The following is a 25,001-nucleotide window of genomic DNA, read 5'->3' on the forward strand; positions in this document are numbered from 1 at the left end:
ATGAAATGAGCTATTTTTCTATTTTCTTTAATAATGGTCCTAGCAGGCTATAATTACATTCGTTAGATTCCTTAGGCGACAAGGAACAATTTGTATATCTCAGAATTTCGGAAAAGTCGCTACTTTTCGAGAAAATCGAGATTTTAGTTTTTCGTAGTTCCGCCGCTCTCCGCTAGATGGCGCCACCTGTACCGTTGTAAACTTATTTAAATGAATATCGATTTGTTCATCTTAATCGGCAATAATATGCATTAAATATTAATAGGAATTTTCTTTAAAATGTTTCAGGAACATAGCATGTGTTGAAAATTACAAACAACATTGCAGTAGTAAAAGTTTTTCTTTTATCATCAAAAACCATTCTTACACTTTATTATTTTCTTCTAAAAAAAAAGAACTTGTTTGCAAAATACCAATGTATGACGATTTTCCAAAATTTCGCCCAAAAATAGTATACGCAATCAAAAATTCAATCGATATTATCAAATTCTACATTACCACGAAGATAAATTTAATGCTCTGTCAGTAGAGGGCTACAGTTTCCTGTTTCTTTTAGTTCGTGATATACATCCGGTATGTGTTTCGTGTCAGAGCTCTATATTTATTGTTTAAAATATGTTAAATTAATTGAATTAATAAATTAAGAATAGTGGTATATCGTTCATAATTGTCCCTAGATATCATATAATTACTTTTATCTTGGGATTTCATGTACTTTTTTACGATTACAATGGATAACAACATGCAGTCTTACACGGTGTTCACAGACATATCACAACAGAATCAGCATATTTTACTATAAAGTCTTGAATAAACACAAATCACACTTTTTCTTTAAGTTATTAAATAAAATTCTGTATGTGATATCTCATTCTGTGTCATAGTGAATATCTCTTGTTGTTTAACATTATTTGAGTGACACAGTACCATAACCTAAATTTTCATTTCATGTATTATCAGAATTTCAGTCGTATTTTTCGTGTATAAACTATTCATTTTCCAATATTTTTAACTGCACAAAACAAAAATCTTACTTATTTTTCTCGTTTCGAAGATCTACTTAGAATCAAGTACTTTGACACTAAAATTTGAAAAGATTTAAAGTGTATACTTAGTATGATTTTTAAACAATTAACATATGTATACATTTATTGTATTATCCTGTTAAGGTACATATTTTTCATATTTGTTTTTTATTAATAGAAATGGCAGACGCACCTGCAGAATCAAAAACTAAAACGAAAGCAAGTAAGAAACCAAAGGAGAAGCCAGTGGAACCATTTTTGAAAAATAGACCGTTTAAAAGACATGGACGTCTGTATGCCAAGGCCATTTTCACTGGTTACAAGCGAGGACTGCGTAATCAGCATGAACACACAACTCTACTGAAAGTTGAAGGAGCAAGAACGAAAAGTGACTCAGACTTTTATGTAGGAAAACGATGTGTTTATGTATATAAGGTAAAAGTTTATTGTTTAAGTCATCTATCTTTGCTTGAGTTTAATAAAAGCAATATAATCATAATGTGTTTGTTAATTTTTGCAGGCAAAAAATAAGACACCAGTTCCCGGTAAGAAGGGCAAAAAAACAAAAATTAGGGCTATCTGGGGTAAAGTAACACGGCCACATGGAACGAGTGGTTCAGTACGTGCTAAATTTAAGAGGAATCTGCCAGCTAAAGCTATGGGCCACCGTATCAGAATTGTAAGTTCATAAATTGATTTATTATTTATATATTATGGAATGTATAACATGGAAGAGACTATCACTGTTCTTGTTTTATTGCAGATGTTGTACCCCAGTCGAATATAAATTTTTCTTCTATAAAATAAGTGAATAAATACCATTTTGGTACTAAATACAGGTTTATTTTCTTTCCCTATCAGATATTTTTAAGTTATACTTTTTATCATAATATTAAGATATATTTCATTGTTATAGTTTAGAAATATTTAAACATATAAATTGACATTGAAGTAATTTTATACCGGTGTAACGTGTCTCATTTGAAACTTATATGAATAACATAACCTCTTCCGGACAAAACATAACCTTAAAATTAATATTAGAATATTTGAATTGATATGTCACAATAAGTGCAGATATAAAATTTAGTCCTTAAAAAATGTCCATAGCATAGCTTTCAGTGCATAAGAAATTGTATAATACAATAAAAATAAATATTGATTGTACAGATTTAAAAGGAAGCCATTTTCTATTATGTAGATAGTAAACCTACTATAGTGAGACTTTTGTCTCAATATCAAATACGCGCATCATCGAGGGTCTACAGTTCTCGTGCGACAAAAGTAAATATTGCAAAGTGTTCATAGTATTTTACGGGAGGAAAAGAAATTTTTCTCCTGGAAGTATCACGATGTCGTATTCGTTCGTTTGAACAATAAAATAAGCGAAACGAAGATGATGTTTTGCTGTTTGAGGAACTGTTTTGACGGCCTTGGCTTTGCCGCAACACAAACTCCGAAGAAAGAACCAAATCCTATAGCTTTAGATACATCTTACATGGGTAATATTTATTTTCATGACTGGGCAACGCTTTCAAGTTTTATCAATGCTCGTATCATCGAATTTGCATAGAATTTACATTTTCACGCCTTTGTGAGATAAAAATATACTTGTGTGTGTGTTCAATGTCATTGATAATTTATTATTGACATAATTGAGTCTTCATTTTTAATGATAGGGAACGCAAAATTCTTTTAAATGTAATTAGAACTTATGAAACATTGTCAAATTGGTGCAGGACATGAAGTTGTGATAGTAAAAAATGGTCTAAGAGTGTGTGGTCGTGGTGGTGCCTTAACGAATGCTCCGCTTGCCCAAAGTAAAAGTTATTTTGAAGTTAAAATACAGCAAGGTGGTATATGGGCAATCGGATTAGCCACAAGAAACACAGATCTGAATGTTGCGACTGGGGGAAATGATACAGAAAGTTGGGCTCTTAATTCGGATGGTATTATAAGGCATAATCAGCAAGAAGTACATAAAATACAAAGCCAGGTTCAAGAAGGCGATATTATTGTAAGTATAAATTGTACAAAGATACATACAGATTATAAATTAACACTGTTTTATTTATTAGGGAATATCTTATGATCATATAGAACTTAATTTCTATTTAAATGGAAAATCAATGGATGCACCTGTGATGGGCATAAAAGGAACTGTGTTTCCAGTACTTTACGGTAATTAAAAGAATTTAGATAATAATGTTTTGTATATGTACATATGTACAGATTAATTTTTCTTTGCAGTGGATGATGGGGCCATTTTAGACTTAATTTTGGATAATTTTGCTCATCCTCCACCTACAGGATTTGAAAAGATAATGCTAGAGCAATCACTGCTCTAGCAAAAAAGTGTTAAGGTATTATTGTCATATTCTTTTGGGATTGACTTTATCAAAGCATTTTATGTCCATCTTATATTTGTCTAATGTTAAAATACAGAATCAAAAATTGTTATAATTTAAACAAGCTCTTAACGTAATTTTACGAACAAAGTATATTTCTCTTAATGATAATGTACAAATATATTTAATTAGCAATTGCAAAATAAACATTTTAATTTATATTTTGTCTCTGTCATTTTTAATGATGCCTTTAATATTATGAAAGGGTATGTAAAAGTTTTTTGGATTAAATTAGTAGATGTTTTAAAATAAATACATAATATTTTTTTATATAATTGTTTAATAATCAAATAACATAATTTTAAATATATGTGTACAACTTACATATATTTTTATATAATATATATATTTATGTATTTATATATGTCTGTATAAGATTGTATATAATGTGTACACAACAATTTATTGTTCCTTAATGAGTTAATGGTGTGGTATGTACACTGACTTATGTAAGGTACCATTGGCTTAGGCCTATACTTTACTTTATTAGGCTACTGTCATGGCTTTTTGTTCTCATTATTTGAATTAATTTCGTGCTACAAATTTCGTGTTACATGTTAAAGCTAATTTCTCTTTAACGTTAATTGGACAGTGCGCATTTTTACAATGCCGATAATGCAAATACTCAAATTACTATTAATCCGATAATTGCCTACGAATAACCACAGGCATCCTTTGCACGCATAACGAGACAAACACTTCAGTATGTATGATAGAAAATGGTAAAAAGATAAACATTGAAACTTAGAAAGTCGATGAAATGGCGAACGGCAATTGTGTTACGTTTAATAGTTTTAAAATACCTCACCCACCCTGTGTGATTTAAGTTGGATTATCTTTCACTTATTTAAAACATGCTAACAGATAGTTAAGATAAATATGAAAAAATAGAAGTATATTGCTAAAAACCTGTTTCTGTGCATTGATTGCTTAAAAGATCTTTCTGTGTTTCATCCAAGTTAATAACTCTAATTATTGTACATATATATATTATATGTATACATGAAAAGATTTTGCACATACATCTTTTCATTTACAGCAATTATAATTGCTTCCTTTAAGAACATATAAAAACTTTTTACAATTGCTCATAACAAGCTCTCTGCAGTTTTGTAAAAACTTATTAATCTTTGGTCCTTAACGTTACGTTTAAACGATCATTGTCATTAATCATATTACATGTTAATTATATATTTTTATAAGTAGATATTAGTTGTTGATTTATCAGATGATAGTAGTTCCATGTTAATTCTTGCTTTGATTTCTGAATTATATTTTAGAGAACATATTTATTTTACAAAAATTACTTTAATGCAAACCATAAATAAAAAAATGTATAAATAACAACTACATTTAATTATCACCTATAAATCAACAACAAGATATTTAACATAGGCAATGAATGCCTCAAATTTATGAACAATCTTGAAACAAAAGTGATGTATTTTTATATCTATGTCAGTAATTTTGATACCAAACTTAAAAGAGAAAGAAAGCAGATCAATTTGTCCTGTACAATTCATGGCACTCATTTTACAATCTAACTTACAATATAAACATGGTAATCATACAGAAGATCAATAGCACGTTAAAGAGAGCATTTGCATTATGTTTCATAATGATTTAATGCTAACTATCTAAATGTATATATAGGATATATTACACTTATTTCATGACTGAATGATATGAAATATTTATAATGGTAACCCATTGAGTCTTATTGCACATACAATTCTAGTAGATTAAACAACTACGTAATTTTTTTTTTTAAATTAATACAACTTATTTCACATTTTTAATGTAACAATTGTTGACTTACTAATTTAGCGTGAAAAACTATGGAGACCTGATATTTAAAACAGTTACATGAAAATATAAACATTTACTAAAGAAAAGAGCTTTGTGAGCTATTATCAAACAGATACTTAGATTCAGTATCTAATATGAACCACGTTTATCCAATGTACGACCATTCATCTCAACATTCGCACGAACATTTTACCACCTACGCTATGTGGATCGCTTTTTATTAAATCTAATACCACTTCGTTCAAATAACGCTGCAAATAATCCTTTTAAAAAATATAGACTTTTAGATATATTTACAAAATTAATTTGCAATATTTATTCTTCCATTGAAAACTGCTATAAATAGAAATTTTTATATATGCTGAATGTCATTTTTATTATCTCATTGATGTATTAGGAATGTACACATTGATCTAATTTGAAAACTTTGATATATTTTTGAAGCACGACTTCTTTCTTATTAATCGTTTTCAAATGTAAACATGTTCATTTAATGTTTCTCGAATGACACTATTTAAAAGATAAATTATTTTGTTTCTAATATCAAATTCACTTAATTATTTAGAAATGTAAATATTGCCTTCAATTTATAATTAAGCGATCAAACACATTCTTACCAACAAATTTACAGCATATAGTAGTATACCAAAAGTATATTTATTTGTTGTATATGAAAAAATATTTCGTCTTTGAAAAATATATTCGTTAATAGACAAAACGAAAATATATTGAATGCATCTTAGTATTTTTAATTATAAGATCATAAAATTAATTTGTATCACGTTTAAATAAAATATGAAAACATATGTTTAAAATAATGAGTATCATGTAACATGGCAAACACATGTATTAGAACACATCAATACTAATACTCTTTTTGAACTTATTCAATTTCTCGGCGTAGACGTATTTAGGAAATAAGCACTTTAGTTATTATAGTAATACGTAGTACTTTTTAAAACTGATTTTTAAATAACAACCTTCAAATTTAAATATAGTTTTGTAAGTAAGATTATATTAAATGGAAGAACTTTCAAAGAGAATTTATAAACACTGTAAAAATCATAAAAAAATTTGTGGCATTATTTAACATAGATTTTTATGTATAGCTACTAAACGAGGACACCACGGATTTTACCAAGATCCTCTGAGCTCTCTTTGGTCTTATCCAAATTAATTCCTATAAACGCTTTTGGTAAACTTCATGCAGATAACTGCATACGATAATTCTATGTAAAACGTTTTCTTTCAAGGATGAATCCCTGAGATGCTCAGATTCAGAGCGAATTTCTTTGCTTATGAATGCAAAGCATCGGTAGTATTTTATAATAACATACTTACATATCATTCAACATCTGTTGTATCTTCGATAACAGAATCCCAATTGAATTCTGTTACACTTTGCCTCGAAGGTAATTCCCCAAGATGTTGAAATCGTTGTACAAAGTATGGATCACGATCTCTAAGCCGTTTGAATCTTTGAAATGCAAGATTCTTTGCAAAATCATAAAGTTCCAGATCCAATCTATTCAATTTACGCACAGCATCTAATTGTTCTGCACTAAGAGTGGCCATTGTAGCAGCACTCAATGTTGCATTGTGTTGTTCAAATGCAACAGCAAATCTCATTCCAAAGGTTTCTTCAAAAGAATACTGTCCCACCTATTTTATTTTGAATTTAACAGTTATGAAATGCATAATAACTGCAGAGTATATCTTCATTCATGCTCAAACATATGGTGCAATGGAATTTGAAATGTATTTATAAAGAATTAATACATTTAGTAGCAATTTGTATGTACTACATGAAGTTTGCATTCTATTAAATGGCAGAATAAATATGGTGCTGCAAGGTATGATTATTTAGATCATAAATATTGATAAGCATTCTATACCACATGCAATAATGTATCAAGGTCAACAACAAGTCAGTCTACGAATAATAAAAAGGTCAAAATTGAAATAAAACAATATTCTATGGTGGTAAAAATAATAGTAACCACAATGATAAAAAGCTACTAGTTTATATATTGGAGAATTATAAGGTATTCTAGATAAAGGCAAAATTTTATTAATAGAAATACCAAAAAAGTTATTAAAAATTGATTGAATAATAAAAAATAATAAAAGAATAATAACATTCAAATGTGCACTGGTTAATATATCAACAAAAAAAAATTCTTACTTTCTGGTACTCAGTTAACATGAAGAAAGGCATGAATTGCAAATTGTGTTTAGCACTAGCCAACATGAGACGATCTCTCTCCAAACTGCTCAATGTGGAGTTGTAACAACCAACAATTGATAAATCAGCCAACATTCTGGTTTGGCGATTGCTTGCCAAATTATATGGACATGCCATAAACTACATAAATCATAATGTATTTTTATGAAAACATTTGAATGGGAACTTATAATTAAAACTTATTCTAGTTTAATTGTTCATTTTTTTCTATTTATAGTACTTATTATACAATGTAAACAAAGATTTTTGTGAATTACGAAATTTTATTATCAGTAAAATGATTGCTGCTTTCATAAGAACTATATCTATACATATAGAGGAGTAAGAAATAGAGACTTAAGATAAGGACAATTGCTTATCTTAATATGCTTCTAAATGTGAAAGCCTTCAGATAACACACTGAACATATTGCTTATGAAAGTTACTATTGTGAATGTTAGAATACTGAAATATTTTTAAATTAAGAAAATTTATTAAAATTCACTATGTAACTTACTTGTTCTAAAGAAACACCTTGCCAACTAGATCCAGGATAACATTGTGGTATATTGGCTTGAGTTCCTCCACACCAATGACGAGCACCTCTCCAAGTTGCACCCCTCTGTACATGCCTAAATTCAGACAAGTATCGTGCAACAGGATCCCTTATGATAGTTATATAAAAGTATCTACGTTTTATCCCATCCCCTTCAATTTTATTTAATTCAGTATCAACACAACTAGTTAATTCTGTCCAGTCAGCATGTAAACCACATTTCCAACCAGTAGAATATCGTGAAAAAAGCCAATTTTCATTGCGATTTGGACGGAAACAAAAACAACGCTTACGTCTTCTTTGACAAGAACAAGGTCTTTGTAAATCCAGATCTCTAACTAAATGTTTTCCAAATAATGTTCCTCCTACAACAAAAAAGAGAGTATGTTATATTAAATAAGTCATGTAAAACCTATTTCTTTATTTAAATATTTTAATGTGATAATTTTAAACATATCTTAAATAAATATATTAATAATTCATAAGATCTTAGCACTATAATGTAAGAAATTAAATTAAGTAACAACAATCAAAACATCAAATTAGCTTTTGTAATATACATATTTCAGTAAAATGTGTTTTCATAAAAGAAAGATTATGAGAAACATGTACATAGAAAACAAAAGGAAACAGAGATATGCATGCATAGCATATTAAACAAGGCAACATCCCTGAATTGTTCTTTCTCTTTCTAAGATAGGGCTTGGAGGTTTCACAGTGCCTGATGAATAATGCAAAGATTCAGTTGTACAATGGTCAGAAGGGATGTTGCATTGTTTTTATTGAGCCATAGGATCGGTTGGCACTTGTCCAAAGAAATCTAAGTACAAAATCAAGCAAAAATATATATTTATGCTGACATTCCATGATCTTCAAAGAATTTTGACCATATAGTTTACATTATCATGTTTACTTTTCATGTTGATATTAGGAGGAAAAGACATTATTATCATTGTTACACTGAAACCTTACCTTAATACATACATACTACTGTGTTATTTATCACGATTAAATGCAAACTAACTTTTTGTTATTACACTACACGATAGAATAGCAAATAAGGTTAAAAAAAACAGTAGTATGTAATTAATAACGAATTATATAATGGAACATTATAATGTCATTCCATAAAAAAATGCATAAACTTTCCATTCAACTTGATATTGCTTATTTGTTTAATGTGAAAGCTTTTGAAATACAGATTTCATAAGAGAATATATTTGCACATATATTATTTAATGTTTATGATATAATGGAAACTAAATCAATACATATTTAAGACAAGAAAGTACAAGTAAAAACACAATATACATTACTTGATATATGTGACATAACAATCGATGCATTATTTAAGAGAAAAATACAAGTAAAATATGTAACATAACACAGTATGTCAGTATCAGAAAATGACTTTGAACGTCTGATTAGTACACTTTAAGTATTAGAAACTTTGTGACACAAATAATTGTAACGATAAGACAGAAATTTAACATGACCTTCAAACGTTGACAACTATTAAGGTAAAAACGTTTTATTGTATACATTAGATAAATTAGAAATTGACTTGATAAAAAACACCTTGAGTTATCAGTTATCAGAATTAAAAGTACATATTGAGCGTGCAACAAACCAAAGCATATAAATTATAAAACAATTTATACAGGTGCTCACCAGTTTTCTGAATATGTAGGAAAACAATGACATCATGACCGTTAATGTCAAACTGGAAGGTATCATTGGTAAATACATCGTCGTAACCGAGGCTCCCTTGGATACTCTGCAATCTAAAAGCAGGATGCACAGAGAGCAGGCCATTTTTGTCGAATTCAACGGAGACGGAAGACAAGCCAGAGCCGGGACCAGCAGACAGACCCTCGGACAATCTTACGGATTCCTTGATCTCGCGACTCGTCAGGGCGCACACATGATCAGGGCAAAAGTAGCCAAGATAAACGATGCCCGTGAGCGCGAGAAACAAACATATCCCTACAACGCTACGTAACCGAGTCCTCCGTGCTCGTGACTCCATCGTCGCGGACCTCTCGCATAAATCGTCCTGTACAAGGACCGAGAGTTCGCTAACGCCTTCTTCGCTTGACCGTCTGCCCATTATCGTACCCCATGTTTTTTTTCACTGCTGCATACACCGCGTACTACTCGCCGTTACGGCCCGATCAAAACTACGCTCCCAGCGCACGTCGGCCATGACAGATACTCTGCATCCCTACTACTGCGCGCCCCGCTACTTCTCGCAATAGTTGTCCGTCGCGATTTTCTTCTGAACATATGGACCTAAGAATATAGGGAACGTGTGTTCTGGACGGGGAAGTTATTGCGGGAACAGGGACTACTGATGCCTAGTTTACACTGGCTGCCACTACATCTCTAAATTTAAATTTCAATATTTTTTAATTTACAACTTTTAAGTTTGAAAATTGTTTAATTTGAAATTTAAAAATTTTGAAATATCTGAGAGTCTATATACCTAAAGTCTTAGATTTGAAAATTTGAAATTTTGTAAATCCTTAAATTTGAAAATTTGAAGTTTCTAAGTTTGAAAATTTAACAGCCTGAAAATTACAAACTTTTGAATCTATAATTTACTGAAATAGTATACGCGCATCGTTTAACTTAGAAAACCGTATTAATCGGCGGTTTCCAGTTACCCATAATTGGCGGTACAGAACATGCGCAGTGAGGCAACAAATCAAGTTTGGGCATCTGCTATAAAAACCCTCCTCTCTTCTTGGCTTCGTTCTCCTCGTCTATAATCCATCCCCATATTCGTAAGCCCATGTGCGAACATTATCTGGTGCACGTCTGTAACAGTTTCCTAAAGTGAAGTGGGGGAGAGTTTATTTAAAAGTGCAAACTTACGGAGTGTATACGATGTGTTTATATATACGCATATACTTATGCACCACCATGACGAATCTATTTAAAGCGGTACCAGTTTTCTTTTTGCAGTGAAGATTTTGGGTAAGTTTCTCGACACAAAGAACAATCGTTTTCGAATACATGTTATTTGTTTAAATTTGTCTCTTGCGAATATTAATTATTGTTTAACGGCGGAAGTTAAGATGCGTTTAAATTTAATTTTAAACACGTTTATTATAATTTCATATCCTAAACTCTAATCTATTCCTTTAAATATTATTTCCTTAATATGCAAGTCTTTCGCTTAAGAATCCGTCGTTCAACAATTCAGAAAATAACAAGAAATTGTATACATATATAATTGTGCGTAATTGTTGTAAATTTAGACGAACGATATCATTTTTAAACTTATTTATAAGTATTACATTGTATTTAGTCATTTATGTTCGTTGAGTATCGAAATTTCTAGTATTTTGAAGCAAATAATGAATTTTAAATATTTATGTATATGTAAAAACTCGAATTTCAAATCGATCAACTTTGTGTGTGTGTATTCGATTTGGCGCCAATTTTAAACGCTCTGAAGTGAGCTCGTTTTCGAGTACTCGAATCGATTGTTGTATCACTTCAAAGTATTGACATAACCTAATAGAACTGTCAAAATTGACGTTTTGACTTGCGATTATAAACATATATTTTGCTATTTGTAATCCTTTATTTTATGAACTGAAATTGTAGATTTAAATATTAACATTTTTCAGGTAAGTATTACATAAACTTATATTCCTTGTAAATTTTTATGAGTACATAAAAATCTGCAGTTAACTTTGTTGGTTATTTTACTTGTTTTATTCATTTTCTTTTCTTAAAAGATTTAATTATTGTAATAGTAAAAGTTTTTTTTATCAATTAATCACGTTGTCTTATATGCTCTATAAAAAAATGAGTACATATTAACATAATTTCTTGAAAAGAGTATTCTTATATATCAATTATGTGTACAAAGTGCAGCGTACACATTTACATTTAGCTAGTTGACATATGGTTATGTAGGAACATATGCATAAGTATATTATTACCTTGTTTGTTCTGGTACTTAGAATGGGAACTATTGAGTTGTTAGAGGATAGAATTGCTAACTTGGAAAAGCAAATATATGGACTTACGAAAGCAAATCAAACCATCGATACAATACCAAAAAATCCTGTGACCGATCAGCTTTTGAATGTGAATACATTAATTACGTCTGCTTTGTCAAGACGAGAAAAAGCAAATGCTGCAGTGGAACGGTTACCAGAATTAAATGATTATTTAGATCCTGTGTGTGAAAGCTTAGAAATACCAGCAGAAGCTAAAGTTCAGTTATTGCTAGCAATGGCACCAGAAATCAAAAAGAATTATGAAATGTTAAAGCAGATGCAGGAGTTAATGCCTGTATTAGAAACTGACCATTTAAAGGATGTACCAGAATTATCGAACAAGCTTAGTACTCTAAATTTATCATATCTTAAGTTGCACGATGAAAGCCAGGAGTTGAATAATCACATAAATGAACTTTTGTCAAAATATAATGAAGTAATAACTGGCATTTCTAAATCATTGATTGCTATGGATGCTACAGTACTAGATGCAGAGATTGCAGCTATGCCTAAAAAACAATTAGATTAAGAATGTATTGTACATACATGTAAGATGGTTCTAAAAATAATAAAGTCCTTTACACTTGAAAAGAGGAAGCATTGATTTCATTTAAAATACATTTATTTTCTATTTTCTTAGTATATAAAAATACTTACACATTTATCAGTGACTATGCATACATAAACATATTTTATTATTGTATCTTTTCATAACAGTGTATTTTATTAATTAAAATACTTATATATTATATACATTTATCCTATCTATTTCTTAGCCTAGTCCAGTGTTCATTTCAGAAATCCCTTGTTAGGATCACTGAAATAAACTGTTGCATGAATAATCTGGTGCATTTATATATTGGTCTCTTATTTCAAATAAATACTTCCACTTTGCTGTTGATTTTTATATAATAACTGAATTTAAAGTAACTTTTGCAGGCATTTCATTAGCTTATAATACTGTGTTGCTGCTACAGTAGTAGAGTATAGCAATACAGCACTGCAGTGTCTGCAAATGTTTATTAGATACAGTTACCATATAAAATTAACAGTCAAACTATTAGATATGGAGTAGAATAAAGACAATAGTCTCAAACGTTCCAAATTTCTTTCATGGTCATACTTATATAATATCTTCAAGAGACCTATTTCGTATAAAAATCTCTTATAACATTAAGCATATTAAACAGTCACTTTATACAGTATTTACAAATTTCTTAATTGTAAATAAGTATTGTGTTGCCAATTATATATGTTATATCTCTATCAATCCTTTTTCCACACAGATGTTACAAGTGTAAAAACTACAGTATATTGCAGTATTTGCCCATTAATCGATAATTATGATAAAAAAGATATCATTTACATACGTTTCTCAACGCAGAACCTCTTTTTCTAATGCGGAACAAATTATGGCCTTTCAGTATTCTTCGCATTTAAGTAGGAACATACTGGTTGAAACAAAAACAGACATGAATTAAGTACATGGTTTTTCTCTGTTTGTTGCGTTTCATTGATTACAACAAGATCATTTGACATTCAGTCTGACAGTTCCCTCCCATGAACCTTCCGCATTTGTGACATCAATATCAGTATATCTTCATAGTCGATCTGTCCTCTTGAATTGTCTTCTGGCATTTTAACTTTGCGTTTGCAAAGCAGGCACGGAATTTCGTAACCAAGATAATGCTGGTTCCACGCTAGAGTAAATAGCTGGATGTCCCCTTGAGCATCTGCTATGGTGGCTAAGTAGACCTTGAATTTCCCATCTGGCTGATCCACCAGATTCACTCACGCACATTAGGGGTGCACCTTCATCATTCTAACAAAGAAAATATAATGATGTGAAATTATTTAGCTTTTGGGTTATTCTAATAAAAAATATTAACAAGTATTTGAAGTGTCAAGGATCAATTATCTTTCAAATTGAAAGGAGATCTTACATAGCAAGGTCCCTTGTCCGTATCAGTGAATCCAGCACATATATTATTCTTCGTGATAAATCCAGCATAATGACTCGTTGCATTACACTTTTCGGAATCATAAGTTGGCACTGGCAAGAACGTCAGATACTTCTGCAAATCCACCTCCCCATTCACAGGGAATCCCCATCCCACCGTGACACATATTTGCCTTGGCTGAAGCATCAAAGGGCACAAATATTTCACGCACATTCTCACAACTAATACACTCATCTATGACATCAAATACTAACCTGAATTGGGTCCTTTGGGAGGCAAACAGCGCTTACATTTCTTGAGAAGGTCAGAGGCTTCTCAAGCTCTACCAATACCATATCATTGTTGTACAAAAATTGATTGTACTTCACTTGAGGATATGGAATGATGCTTCTGACTGGATGTGGTTTCAGTAAGTTTTTATCGGTGAACAGTTGCCATCCGTTGCTCTGTTTGTACCTGAAATTATGAAAAGGTGGTGCATACAATAATTCTGTTAATTACTGGACCCATTATAAGGGGTTAGTTTTGTTAACTTCAATGTTATGATGTAGTTGCAATTCTTGCATGGTATTCAGATGTTTCTTATGGTATTCAGATGTTCCTTATGGCACCAAATCTCACCTGTGAGTACAAGAATAGCTCGCAATCACGTGCATGGGTCCCAAGATGCTGGCAGTACAAGCAGCTCCCTGTTTCGGTTCCTTCAACAAGGCCACGCTGGACCATTGCCCTTCGCTAGCTGGAGTCCCGCCAACTAATCTCGCGGTAGGACCCTCTCCATAGTGAGAGCCGCAAGAAAACTCTTGGCATGAGACTTGCACAACTTTGTCCGACACGCAGAACTCCACTCGTTCCAGATTCGCGACCAACGGCATACGATGGTTCGGGTTCGCCTTCAGCCTCAAAATCTTCTGACTCTTGTCCCACGTTTGTAGGTCCGTCGTCTCGGAGCCCGAGAATCCCAAAGCCTGGCAATAGGAATCACTAAACTCCTCGCTCCATCCGTCAGAACAAACCAGGCGGTGCTCTCCATTAAATTGTCTGCAACATAGAGACATTGTTAGAACTTGAACGAGCCAAAAGTAGAACTACTAAAATGGCTCCTGACCTGATTTTCAGTAACGAGGTCCTATCCGTTAATTCCTGGCCATTTTCGTCGTTTTCTTTCGCGTCTGTTATGTTCTTCTCCGTGTTCATCGATAGACAGCTCCATTCGTCAGATTGATCAGGACAGTGTTCTATACCGTCGCACACCAGATGCTCCGGGATGCATCCTCCGGCTTGGCACTTGAACTGATCGATGCCACAGTCGCAGAGTTTTTCGTCTTCCCCGTTGGTGCATTCGTTGATTCCGTTGCAGTGCCACGTCAGAGGAATGCACCACTTCTCTGTTGGACAAAGATACTCGTTGTTGCCACAACTTTCGGCGCAGTTGTACTCGTCGCGGTGGTCCTCGCAGTCCGGACGGCCATTGCACTGCCAAATGCCTGGGATGCACCTTCCTGAAATGAGAATTTTTGATGACACACTGGTTTAACTATTGTAATTATTTTCTCAAACTGAATTTGTGGAACATAAATCTTAATTCTGTTATTATAGTACGCTTTGGTTATTACGGTAGCCTTAGGTGCTAAGGGTTAGAGGATCATCACCACCATTTAGAGGATCATTACATCATTTACAGAATATAGCAATTTTCATAGGTAATTGCTAAAACCTACTATTTTGACGTTAAGCTACTCTCAATTGCAATTTTTTAGAAGTGTAAATATTACAAAATGGCTGAGTTAATAGCTCATTTATAAAAGATACCTGATCCTCTCAAGGATGATACAATCTGTGATAAGAACCGATCTTAACCGTTTAAGATTCTTCAAGAGGCATCTAAAAAGTCTTAAGTTATTCAAGATTTCTTTTCGAACTTCCTTTAAGGCTTTTAGCAATATCTCAACGTCGACCATGTAATCATTACGAGCAATTTCCTCTAATGATAGCTGGTGATATTAATAACAGAGGTGTTTCTAAGAACCATCATTTACGACAGTATCAGAGCGTTCATTGCTTGACCGATTGCAAAATGTATTAATATTAAACATGTGCCCGATGGTCATGCTAATGCATGCCAGTTTTTCCTTTCACTTCTTTCGTTAGACAATTACTATTCCCATTCGCATCTAATTATTCTATCAATAACTACTTTTTTGTTGTTGTTTCTTAAGATTTTTGTGGTTAAAGTTATCTGGAGTGAATTTGGTTAAGTTGGGGGAGATGTTGGAGTGGAGGGAAGGAGAAACTTGTTGAATTTTTGGGGATTTGTGGATTGGAGGATGAAATTAGGGAATTTAGGAATTGGGGGGTTTGGGAATTTAGGGATGGAGGGATTGGAGGATGCAGAAATTAGGGATTTAGAATTGGGGGATTTGGGGATTGAAGGATGTGGAAATTTGGGAATTTAGGAATTGGGGGGTTTGGGAATTTGGGGGATTTGGGAATTGGAGAATGTGGGAATTAGGGAATTTAGGAATTGGGGGTTTGGGAATTTGGGGGGTTTGGAAATTTGGGGGGTTTGGGAATTAGGGGGATTTGGGAATTTGGGGGGTTTGGGAATTTGGGGGATTTGGGAATTTGGGGGGTTTGGGAATTTGGGGAATTTGGGGATTGGAGGATGTAGAAATTAGGGATTTAGAATTGGGGGATTTGGGAATTGAAGGATGTGGAAATTAGGGAATTTAGGAATTGGGGGGTTTGGGAATTTGGGGGGTTTGGAAATTTGGGGGATTTGGGAATTTGGGGGGTTTGGGAATTTGGGGGATTTGGGGATTGGAGGATGTAGAAATTAGGGATTTAGGATTTGGGAGATTTGGAGTTTGGAGGATGTGGAAATTAGGGAATTTAGGAATTGGGGGTTTGGGAATTTGGGGGATTTGGGGATTGGAAGATGCAGAAATTAGGGATTTATGATTTGGGGGATTTGGGGATTGGAGGATGTAGAAATTAGGGATTTAGGATTTGGGAGATTTGGAGTTTGGAGGATGTGGAAATTAGGGAATTTAAGAATTGGAGTTTTTGGGGATTGAAGGATGTGGAAATTAGGGAATTTAGGAATTGGGGGTTTGGGAATTTGGGGGATTTGGGGATTGGAGGATGTAGAAATTGAGGGATTTTGAATTTGGAGGATTTGGGGATTGAAGGATCTCGAAATTAGGGGATTTAGGAATTGGGGAATCTTGGATTTGGGGATATAGAGATTGAAAGTTTCAGAGAATAGGGAGCATAGAAATTTGGGAATATAGGGATTGCATTTTTGAGAGATTATGTAGTCTAGCAATTGGGGTTCTAAAAACTTGTGAATACAGCTTTTAGCAGTTTTAAAGATTGAAGAATCTAGGTATCAGAGGAGTTAGAGTCTAAGGAACCTAGGAATTAGTGATTCTACGATATGCGAACCCAAAAATTAGACCCTAAAGAAATTCTTTATCAATTCAGAAATTTGGAAAAGTGAGAGTTTGAAGAACCTACAATCCACAACTTACCGCTAGGACATCTGAACTCATCAAACTGGCACTTCCATTCCTCACAATTCTTCTCATCACTGCCATCATCGCAATCGACGATCCTATTACACACCAAATCCCTCTTCAGACACTGACCGCTGTTGCACTGGAAATTCTCAGGACATCCTTCCTCCTTGCAATTCAGTTCATCCGAGCCATCAGAACAATCGTTCTCAGAGTCACATTTAGCCGACAGAGGCACGCAATAAGCACCGTCCCTAGAGGTACCATTAATACACTGGAACTGGCCAGCTGTGCACTTAGAGAAAACAACGTTCTGAGGAACATTCAGAAAAGACACGTCTATGTGACTCGTTTCCGGTCTAGCCTGCGAGGATGCATCAGCTTCATCCTTCATCATTCGATTCACACCTTGAAAAGATTCTGATTCGATTGTAGAAGTTTGATCCGTTACGTTGTCCACACTGACTTCCATCGTTGTATGTCCTTCGTCACTGACCATCGGGTTCTCTGTCGTGAAGTCGCTTTGTCGATGAAAATAGAAATTCCGGATAACTCCGAAGGGTTCTGTCACGGGTTCCGGCTCTATGATTTCTTCCGAAACCGGTATGAAGCTGGGGTACCTCTTGGTGCTGCCTTTCTCAGCGTCCTCCGTTCGGTTGAACGTGGTCTCCGTGATCTTCAGCTTCGGTACGGAGTCTTCTTCCACTGGTTTGACTTCGGGGACATCTTGAGTCGGCGTTTCTGTGGAGAAGACTGGGACTTCTGTCAGCACGTTCTCTTCTTCTTCAAGATTCAGCTCCTTCTCCTTCTTGTACTTGTATTTATCAACAACTTTCTTGTCCGTCGACTTCTTTTTTAGGTCCAACGTTTTCTCCAGTGGGATCACTCTTAAGTCCTCTTCGGATAGATCTCCTACGTCCAGGTCAGTTAGCAGGATCCTAGGTGTTGTTGTGATGAGGTGCGTCCTGAAATCGAAGCTCACAGGCTGGGTGTCGTCTTCCAGTATTTCAGTGACTGGCCTGACATCCTCGGTGGTGCCGTCTAAGCCTTGTCTATGCGTCATCACCGTGGTAGCTGCCTCCGCCATTATAGTTTCCGCGATACTCTTCATGTTCTCTTCATTAGGTGTCGATGGTGTGGTCTCGCTCGTGTTCATTTTTCCTATATCACTAACCTCAGCAACATGTACAGTTCTCAAGTTCTCCGTCTGATTGTTCTGAACGTCTACATGTTCCACAGTTTGGTTTGCTGAGGAATTCTCTTCATCCACAGTCATGTTCGTTTCAGGTCTCATGGACGAGGTGGTCAAAGAATCGCTCTCGGTGGTCCTCAGCTCTTCAGGGAGTATCGGCACCTGAGCAGTGGTCTTCTCCATCGAAAGAGTCTGAGTAGTAGGCACCTGAACTGTTGTGATCTCATGGTGGTCCGAATCGTTCTCCTTTCTGTCTTCAACGGTTGTGCTTTCGATCTTCTCCGTCGTGGACATGTCTTGCTGTATCTCTATGGGCATCTCTGGGATCTCGGTAGTCAGTCTGGCGTCTTCATGCTTATCAACACTTCCAGGTGTGGTAACTTCGCTGTCGTTCGCCTTCTTATCATCCACTTTCAACTTCTCTTCTACGGAATCCAGAATGACCAGCTTATTGGACTCGTCTTTGAGCTTCTTGTGAAGCTTGTCAGGTTGGTACTTAGAGAGAGTGTCGTCGTTTATGTCGTTGTACTGATCCTCCACGGCGTTCTCTTCAGGTTTCTCGGAAGTAGTTGCGTTCATGGCTTCTTCAGCTTCTGTAGGTTTGCTAGACTCTGTCACTTCAGAATTATCCACAGTGTATTTCACTGTTCTGTCCTTATCTTTCATTTCTTCCTCTAGTGGCACCACCTTTAAAGCTTCCTCGTCCTCCTCGAAATCAGACCCTTCACTCTTCATCGTTTGGTCATCTTTGACGTCATACGTATGCAGTCCATTTTGTATTCCCGACTCGGTGTCGTTCATTTCGAGGACGTTCAAATCGTCTCCTTTGAATCCACGACCCACTTCATTCCCTACATCCTTCACCTCCTTGTCCACATCCTTCACATCCTTGTTCACATCCTTCACCTCCTTGTCCACATCCTTCACCTCCTTCTCATCCTTGTTCACATCCTGACCAGGTGTTTCAATAAAGTGAATCTCCGGATGAACATCGTTCAAAGAGTCCTTAGGTTCAGTCTCGTTCGTCTTTTCGGGTTCTATCAAAGGCTTGTAAGTGACCACGTCTTCCACGTGTCCTTCGAAGGGGTTAGGAACATCCTGCTCGTCCTTGTCCAGCCTGGGTGCCTTCTTCACCTCCTTCTCTCTCTGAACGTCCGGCAGGAACGGTGACATGTCATCGACATGTTTATCATAAGCTACTTCGGACTTCTCAGTAACGTGCTCCACCGTGTTCTCAGGGAATATTGCAGGGTGCAAAGGATGATTAGTCGAGTGGTCCAGGTTTTCCTCGTAACGCACAGCGTAACCTGGATCACCGGAGACGATGTTCTCTTCAGGGTGGATCGTGGAGTGGTTCAGAACTGCGTCGATCTTCTCCGTGGAGGATGGAACCTTGTTCTCGGCAGTGGTGCTTTCAGATACCCACGTGGATGAGTTGGTAGGCTGAATGCTTTCCGGAATTAATTCAGGAATGATGGAATGTGGATCCTGGACTTCGGTGTGTTCTACCGGTATGATCATGATGTGCTCCTCTGTGTCGTTTTTAATGGGCTCAATCAGAGGCTCGATGTTGTGGCTGAAGTTCTTTGGCAAGTTAGGGAAGAGTGTCGTCGGCATGTGATCGATGACGTTCGTTTCGTTCATTTCGGGTAACACCTGACCCAAATCTCGCGACATAGTTTCCGTGTTACCAGCTTCCGAGACGGAATTAATCTCTGTTGTATTTTCTAAGGTGGTATCAGAACTTGTGGTTGATTCTACCTCGGGCATAACAGGTTGGCTACTGGAAGCTACCGAGTTTGATTCTGACTCGTTATTCAAACTGATCGTTGTATACTCTTCGTCTCTTTGTACGTTAGCCTCAGTGACCTGTTTTGGCGTCTCTTCTTTTGAGGTTGTCATCTCTTCGTTGTTCATCATCGTTGTCTCTGCTGGAGGTGCAGCAGTCGTCTTCGAGTGATCTGACATGTGCTCTTCTGTTACCAGAGGAATCACGGGCAAGGGTGCGTCGTTGTTTGCCACTTCATCTGCAGGCTTTTCAACATTTGGCAGTGTTGTTTCTATGGACATCATTGGTGTTGTAGAGTCTGCTTCCATGCTTGGAACATTAGGTATAAGCGTATTCGTGCTGTCAGATTCAGACCTCACAGTCGAGGACTCAGGTGCCTTCATCAGATCAGGTGATTCTGTGGCAGGTAATTCCGTAGCTGATTCAACGGACACCTTGTTCGTGGTCATAGGTTCACCAGAAGGCATCTGTTCAGTTGTTTTAGGCTCCATAATATCTCGTGATTCAGTAGAGTGCTCCGCATCGTGTGCCACTTCATTTTGAGGCTTTGCTTCAGCAGAAGGTCCAGATTCTACAGGAGGTACAATTAATTCCTGTTCAGTAGAAGATTCTACCTCACCTGGAGCCTCAGGCTTAATAGTAGTGCTAGGAAGTTCTTCAGAATCAGTCATTGTCGATTTCGTCGAAGATCCCACTTCATTTGAAGGCGTAGGTTCAGCGACAGACTCAGTCTCAGGTTTGGGTTCCGGTTTGGGTTCTGCCGGCATCGGTTCAGTTGAAGATTCCTTTTCGTCTAAAGCTTTAGGTTCAGCTAATGGTTCTTCAACAGGTTGTGCAGGCTTAGGTTCACTGGAGGGTTCACTCGTAGGTTCAGGCTCAGCAACGGGCTCAGTACTTGTTTTAGGTTCTACAGACGAATGTGTATCAGTTACGGGTCTTAGTTCTGGGGAGACTTCTAGTTCAACAGAAGGTTCGGGTTCTGGAGAGGGAGTTGCTTCAGTAGAATGCTTTGGTTCAGTGGAAGACTCTGCTTCAGAAGGCTTTGGTTCGGTTGAGGGTTCAACGGATTCTGCAGGGGGTTCAGCTGAAGGTTCTGGCGCAGCAGAAGGTTCAGGTTCTGCTGAGGGTTCTGGTGCAGCAGAAGGTTCAGGTTCTGCTGAGGGTTCTGGTGCAGCAGAAGGTTCAGGTTCTGCTGAGGGTTCTGGTGCAGCAGAAGGTTCAGGTTCTGCTGAGGGTTCTGGTGCAGCAGAAGGTTCAGGTTCTGCAGCTGGCTCGGGTTCAGCAGAAGGCTCTGGCGTAGCAGAGGGTTCTGGTTCAGCAGAAGGCTCTGGCTCTGCAGAGGGTTCAGGTTCAGCAGAAGGCTCTGGTTCTGCAGATGGTTCTGATTTTGGCTCATTAGATGACTCCACTCCAACAGGAAGTCCATTAGAGGATTCTACTCCAACAGACTCTGGGTCTGCAGAAGGTTCTGGTTCTGCAGAGGGTTCTGGTTCAGTGGGAGGTTCTGACTTAGGCTCGTTAGAGTGTTCTATTACAACAGGAGGCTCTGGCTCAGCTGATGGCTCAACAGAAGGCTGTGGTTCAGCAGAGGGCTCTGATTCAGAAGGTTTAGGCTCACTGGAGGGCTCTATTCCAGCAGGTTCTGGTTCAGCAGAAGGTTGTGGCTCACTGGAAGGTTCACTGGAATGTTCTATACCAACAGGTGGTTCTGGTTCAGCAGAAGGTTGTGGCTCACTGGAGGGTTCACTGGAATGTTCTACACCAACAGGTGGCTCTGGTTCACTGGAATGTTCTACTGCAACAGGTGGTTCTGGTTCACTGGAATGTTCTACTGCAACAGGTGGTTCTGGTTCACTAGAGTGTTCTACTCCAACAGATGGTTCTGGTTCAGCAGAAGGTTCTGGTTCACTAGAGTGTTCTGCCCCAACAGGTGGTTCTGGTTCAGCAGAGGGTTCTGGTTCAGCAGAAGGTTCACTAGAGTGTTCTACTCCAACAGGTTCTGGTTCAGCCGAAGGTTCTGGTTCACTAGCAGGCTCCGCAGCAGGTTCCGGTTCACTAGCAGGCTCCGCAGCAGGTTCCGGTTCAGCTACAGTTTTCGGTTCATTGTCAGGTTCTGCCCCAGTAGATTCCAGTTCACCAGACAGCTCCCCAGCCGAGTGTTCTGGTTCCGCCGTAGGTTCCGCCTTCGGTTCAACGGTATAATGACTCGAATGATCGTGCATCCAGTGAGCCGGGTCATCTCCGACCCCATGATCATGATCCACATGTGTTTTTGGTTCCGTGAATCCATCATCTGCATGTGGATGCGCACTGTCGTAATGTATCTTTTCAGTATTGTGATCCCAGTCTGGCCAAGGTTCGTGCGCCGCGTGTCCCCTGCTTCTGGGCTGAACCACATCCTGCACCACCTCCGTGTGAACTTCCGCAGTTTCATCCTCCATTTCGACGTTGCTTAAATCATTCTCCTCGATGCAGCTCTTTCCATTGGTATCCAGCATCTTCCCAGGTGCACAGTAGCAACCAAACGTACCTGAAGTGTAATTGTATCTGCAATTTTCGGCACATTCCAACCGCCCCGTCTGACACTCGTCCCAAAGGTTCTTCACTTCGAGTTTGCTTAGGTGATACTGTCCGAGCATGTTCCCAGTCTTCTGCAACGTCTCTTCGAACGCCTGCTGCGTCTCCTTCGGCACTGACCGTGGCGGGTAATTTATTCTGAATCCCACCTCGCCGTCCTCCATTATACGGTACACCTTAATCATCGTCTCGTTGCTCGCGGGCTGCAACATGTCCCTAAGGTGCTTCTCCAGCTCCATGCTGACCTCTCTATACACTCTCGACGTGTTACTTCTTAATTCAGGGTCCCAGGGGAACTCGTCCAACATCAACACTCCATCCAACGCGTTCGGAACGAAGAAGTTGTACATGGTCTCATCGGTTGTCGGCCAGGGAGGGAAACTCGATGTGGCGGGCGGAGGACTCGGGGGTGGGTCCTTCACGTACTCTTGACTTCCTGCCGTTCGTACGTCGCCGAACTGCCGGGATTTCGTCTGCTCCAGATTCTCTAGTGGCTCTGATGCTTCTTGGGTCAAGATTACCCCGGCTGTAATAGAAGAAGTCGTTGAGGTTATGCTTGTTTGACTTTGGAGAGGGAGATTGATGATGTGGGTGGCAGGATTGCGAGTTTGGGGTTTTGGGTTTGGATTATGGTAGTTAGGGAGATTGGGAGTGTTGGATCTTGGGATTTGGGGAGGTTACAAGGTAGGGACTTTGGGAGTTTTGGATTTTGAGAGTTGGGGGCTTTGGAAGTGGGGGACGTTGGGAGTTTGGGATTTTGGGAGTTTGGGACTTTGAGAGTTTGGGATTTTGGGAGTTTGGGACTTTGGAAGTTTGGGACTTTGGAGTTTGGGACTTTGGGAGTTTGAGACTTTGCAAGTTTTGGACTTTGGGAGTTTGGGACTTTGGGAGTTTTGGACTTTGGGAGTTTGGGACTTTGGGAGTTTGGGACTTTGGGAGTTTGGGACTTTGGGAGTTTAGGACTTTGGGAGTTTGGGACTTTGCAAGTTTGGGATTTTGGGATTTTGGGAGTTTGAGACTTTGGGAGTTTGGGACTTTGGGAGTTTGGAACTTTGGAAGTTTGGAACCTTGGGAGTTTGGGACTTTGGAAGCTTGGGACTTTGGGAGTTTGGAATTTCGAGAGTGTTAGGCTCAGGAAGTTAGGGACTTTAGGAGTTTTGGACTTTGAGAGTTTGGAAGCTTGAGAGTTTTGGACTTTGGGAGAGTAGAACTTAGAGAGTATTAGACTCTGGGAGTTAGGGACTTTGGAAGATGTGGACTTCGAAAGTTTGGAAGCTTAAGAGTTTTGGACTTTGAAAGTTTGGGACTTTGAGAGTGTTAAACTCTAGGGGAGTTAGGTACTTTGGGAGATGTGGATTTGAAGAATTTGGAACCTTGAGAGTTTTGGACTTTAGGAGTTTGGGACTTTGAGAGTGTTAGACTCTAGGACAGTTAGGGTCTTTGGGAGATGTGGATATGGACAGTTTGGTACCTTGAAAGTTTCGGACTTTGGGAGCGTGGGACTTTGAGAGTGTTAGACTCTGGAGTTAAGAACATTGGGAGATGTGGACTTCAAAAGTTTGGAAGCTTGAAAGTTTTGCCCATTGGGAGTGTTAGACTCTGGTTGAGTTAGGAACATTGCAAGATGTGGACTTCAAAAGTTTGGAAGCTTGAAAGTTTTGGCCATTGGGAGTGTTAGACTCTGGTTGAGTTAGGAACATTGCAAGATGTGGACTTCGAAAGTTTGGAAGCTTGAAAGTTTTGGCCATTGGGAGTGTTACACTCTGGTTGAGTTAGGAATATTGCAAGATGTGGACTTCAAAAGTTTGGAAGCTTGAAAGTTTTAGACATGGGAAGTATTAGACTCTGGCTGAGTTAGGAATATTGCAAGATGTGGACTTCAAAAGTTTGGAAGCTTTAGAGTATTGGCCATTGAGAGTGTTAGAC

At 37.2% G+C, this 25,001-nt stretch overlaps 5 protein-coding genes across 10 annotated transcripts in view; 3 read left to right on the forward strand and 2 right to left on the reverse strand.

Annotated features, from left to right (window-relative positions):
• The first annotated feature begins 452 nt into the window (after positions 1–452).
• RpL35A (ribosomal protein L35A) lies at positions 453–1,859 on the forward strand. Of its 2 annotated transcripts, none has more exons than XM_003699541.3 (4): positions 453–573; positions 1,204–1,460; positions 1,546–1,704; positions 1,789–1,859. In XM_003699541.3, the coding sequence occupies exons 2-4, from the start codon at positions 1,206–1,208 to the stop codon at positions 1,810–1,812; spliced, it is 438 nt and encodes a 145-aa protein (XP_003699589.1). In that variant the 5' UTR covers positions 453–573; positions 1,204–1,205; the 3' UTR covers positions 1,813–1,859. The 2 variants fall into 2 exon arrangements, with proteins under 2 accessions (XP_003699589.1, XP_076395817.1); XM_076539702.1 differs by lacking the exon at positions 453–573 and adding an exon at positions 629–652.
• A 533-nt stretch (positions 1,860–2,392) lies between these two features.
• LOC100883794 (SPRY domain-containing protein 7) lies at positions 2,393–3,594 on the forward strand. Its single transcript, XM_003699540.3, has 4 exons — positions 2,393–2,527; positions 2,765–3,042; positions 3,104–3,206; positions 3,276–3,594. The coding sequence occupies exons 1-4, from the start codon at positions 2,422–2,424 to the stop codon at positions 3,371–3,373; spliced, it is 585 nt and encodes a 194-aa protein (XP_003699588.1). The 5' UTR covers positions 2,393–2,421; the 3' UTR covers positions 3,374–3,594.
• Positions 3,023–10,291, reverse strand: Hs6st (heparan sulfate 6-O-sulfotransferase). Of its 2 annotated transcripts, XM_003699539.3 has the most exons (4): positions 9,694–10,286; positions 7,984–8,387; positions 7,428–7,607; positions 3,023–6,904 (listed from the first exon to the last, which is right to left on the reverse strand). In XM_003699539.3, exons 1-4 carry the CDS (start codon positions 10,130–10,132, stop codon positions 6,587–6,589), a joined length of 1,341 nt encoding a protein of 446 aa, XP_003699587.1. In that variant the 5' UTR covers positions 10,133–10,286; the 3' UTR covers positions 3,023–6,586. The 2 variants fall into 2 exon arrangements, with proteins under 2 accessions (XP_003699587.1, XP_012140575.1); XM_012285185.2 differs by lacking the exon at positions 7,428–7,607 and having other exon boundaries at positions 9,694–10,291.
• A 1,210-nt stretch (positions 10,292–11,501) lies between these two features.
• Positions 11,502–12,629, forward strand: LOC100883573 (dynactin subunit 3). Its single transcript, XM_003699538.3, has 2 exons — positions 11,502–11,660; positions 12,000–12,629. The coding sequence occupies exon 2, from the start codon at positions 12,001–12,003 to the stop codon at positions 12,565–12,567; it is 567 nt and encodes a 188-aa protein (XP_003699586.1). The 5' UTR covers positions 11,502–11,660; position 12,000; the 3' UTR covers positions 12,568–12,629.
• Positions 12,630–12,642: 13 nt separating this feature from the next.
• LOC100875619 (uncharacterized) overlaps positions 12,643–25,001 on the reverse strand; it is a 77,058-nt gene continuing 64,699 nt past the window's right edge. For 3 of the 4 annotated variants that reach the window (XM_012285089.2, XM_012285096.2, XM_012285083.2), the window contains 6 exons: positions 17,533–23,601; positions 15,108–15,501; positions 14,621–15,040; positions 14,254–14,455; positions 13,982–14,176; positions 12,643–13,860 (listed from right to left, as the gene is read on the reverse strand). In XM_012285089.2, coding sequence (XP_012140479.2) covers positions 13,678–13,860; positions 13,982–14,176; positions 14,254–14,455; positions 14,621–15,040; positions 15,108–15,501; positions 17,533–23,601 — 7,463 coding nt within the window. In that variant the 3' untranslated portion in view covers positions 12,643–13,677. The remainder of the gene's footprint in view (positions 13,861–13,981; positions 14,177–14,253; positions 14,456–14,620; positions 15,041–15,107; positions 15,502–17,532; positions 23,602–25,001) is intronic. The other variant, XM_076539699.1, reaches the window with a different exon arrangement.

Source organism: Megachile rotundata, chromosome 14 (genome assembly GCF_050947335.1).
Source record: "Megachile rotundata isolate GNS110a chromosome 14, iyMegRotu1, whole genome shotgun sequence".
In the NCBI taxonomy this organism is placed as follows: Eukaryota; Metazoa; Arthropoda; class Insecta; order Hymenoptera; family Megachilidae; genus Megachile; species Megachile rotundata.

Bases quoted from the DNA above. Each gene is read 5' to 3' on its own strand.
- LOC100883794 (XM_003699540.3), top strand. From the start codon at position 2,422: ATGATGTTTTGCTGTTTGAGGAACTGTTTTGACGGCCTTGGCTTTGCC. The intron at 2,528-2,764 runs GTAATATTTATT...AAATTGGTGCAG, and splicing joins TTTAGATACATCTTACATGG to GACATGAAGTTGTGATAGTA. The intron at 3,043-3,103 runs GTAAGTATAAAT...TTTATTTATTAG, and splicing joins TTCAAGAAGGCGATATTATT to GGAATATCTTATGATCATAT.
- LOC100883573 (XM_003699538.3), top strand. From the start codon at position 12,001: ATGGGAACTATTGAGTTGTTAGAGGATAGAATTGCTAACTTGGAAAAG.
- Hs6st (XM_003699539.3), bottom strand. From the start codon at position 10,132: ATGGGCAGACGGTCAAGCGAAGAAGGCGTTAGCGAACTCTCGGTCCTT. The intron at 8,388-9,693 runs GTGAGCACCTGT...TTTTTGTTGTAG, and splicing joins CCTACATATTCAGAAAACTG to GAGGAACATTATTTGGAAAA. The intron at 7,608-7,983 runs GTAAGTTACATA...TGATTTATGTAG, and splicing joins AAGGTGTTTCTTTAGAACAA to TTTATGGCATGTCCATATAA.
- RpL35A (XM_003699541.3), top strand. From the start codon at position 1,206: ATGGCAGACGCACCTGCAGAATCAAAAACTAAAACGAAAGCAAGTAAG. The intron at 1,461-1,545 runs GTAAAAGTTTAT...TAATTTTTGCAG, and splicing joins GATGTGTTTATGTATATAAG to GCAAAAAATAAGACACCAGT. The intron at 1,705-1,788 runs GTAAGTTCATAA...GTTTTATTGCAG, and splicing joins TGGGCCACCGTATCAGAATT to ATGTTGTACCCCAGTCGAAT.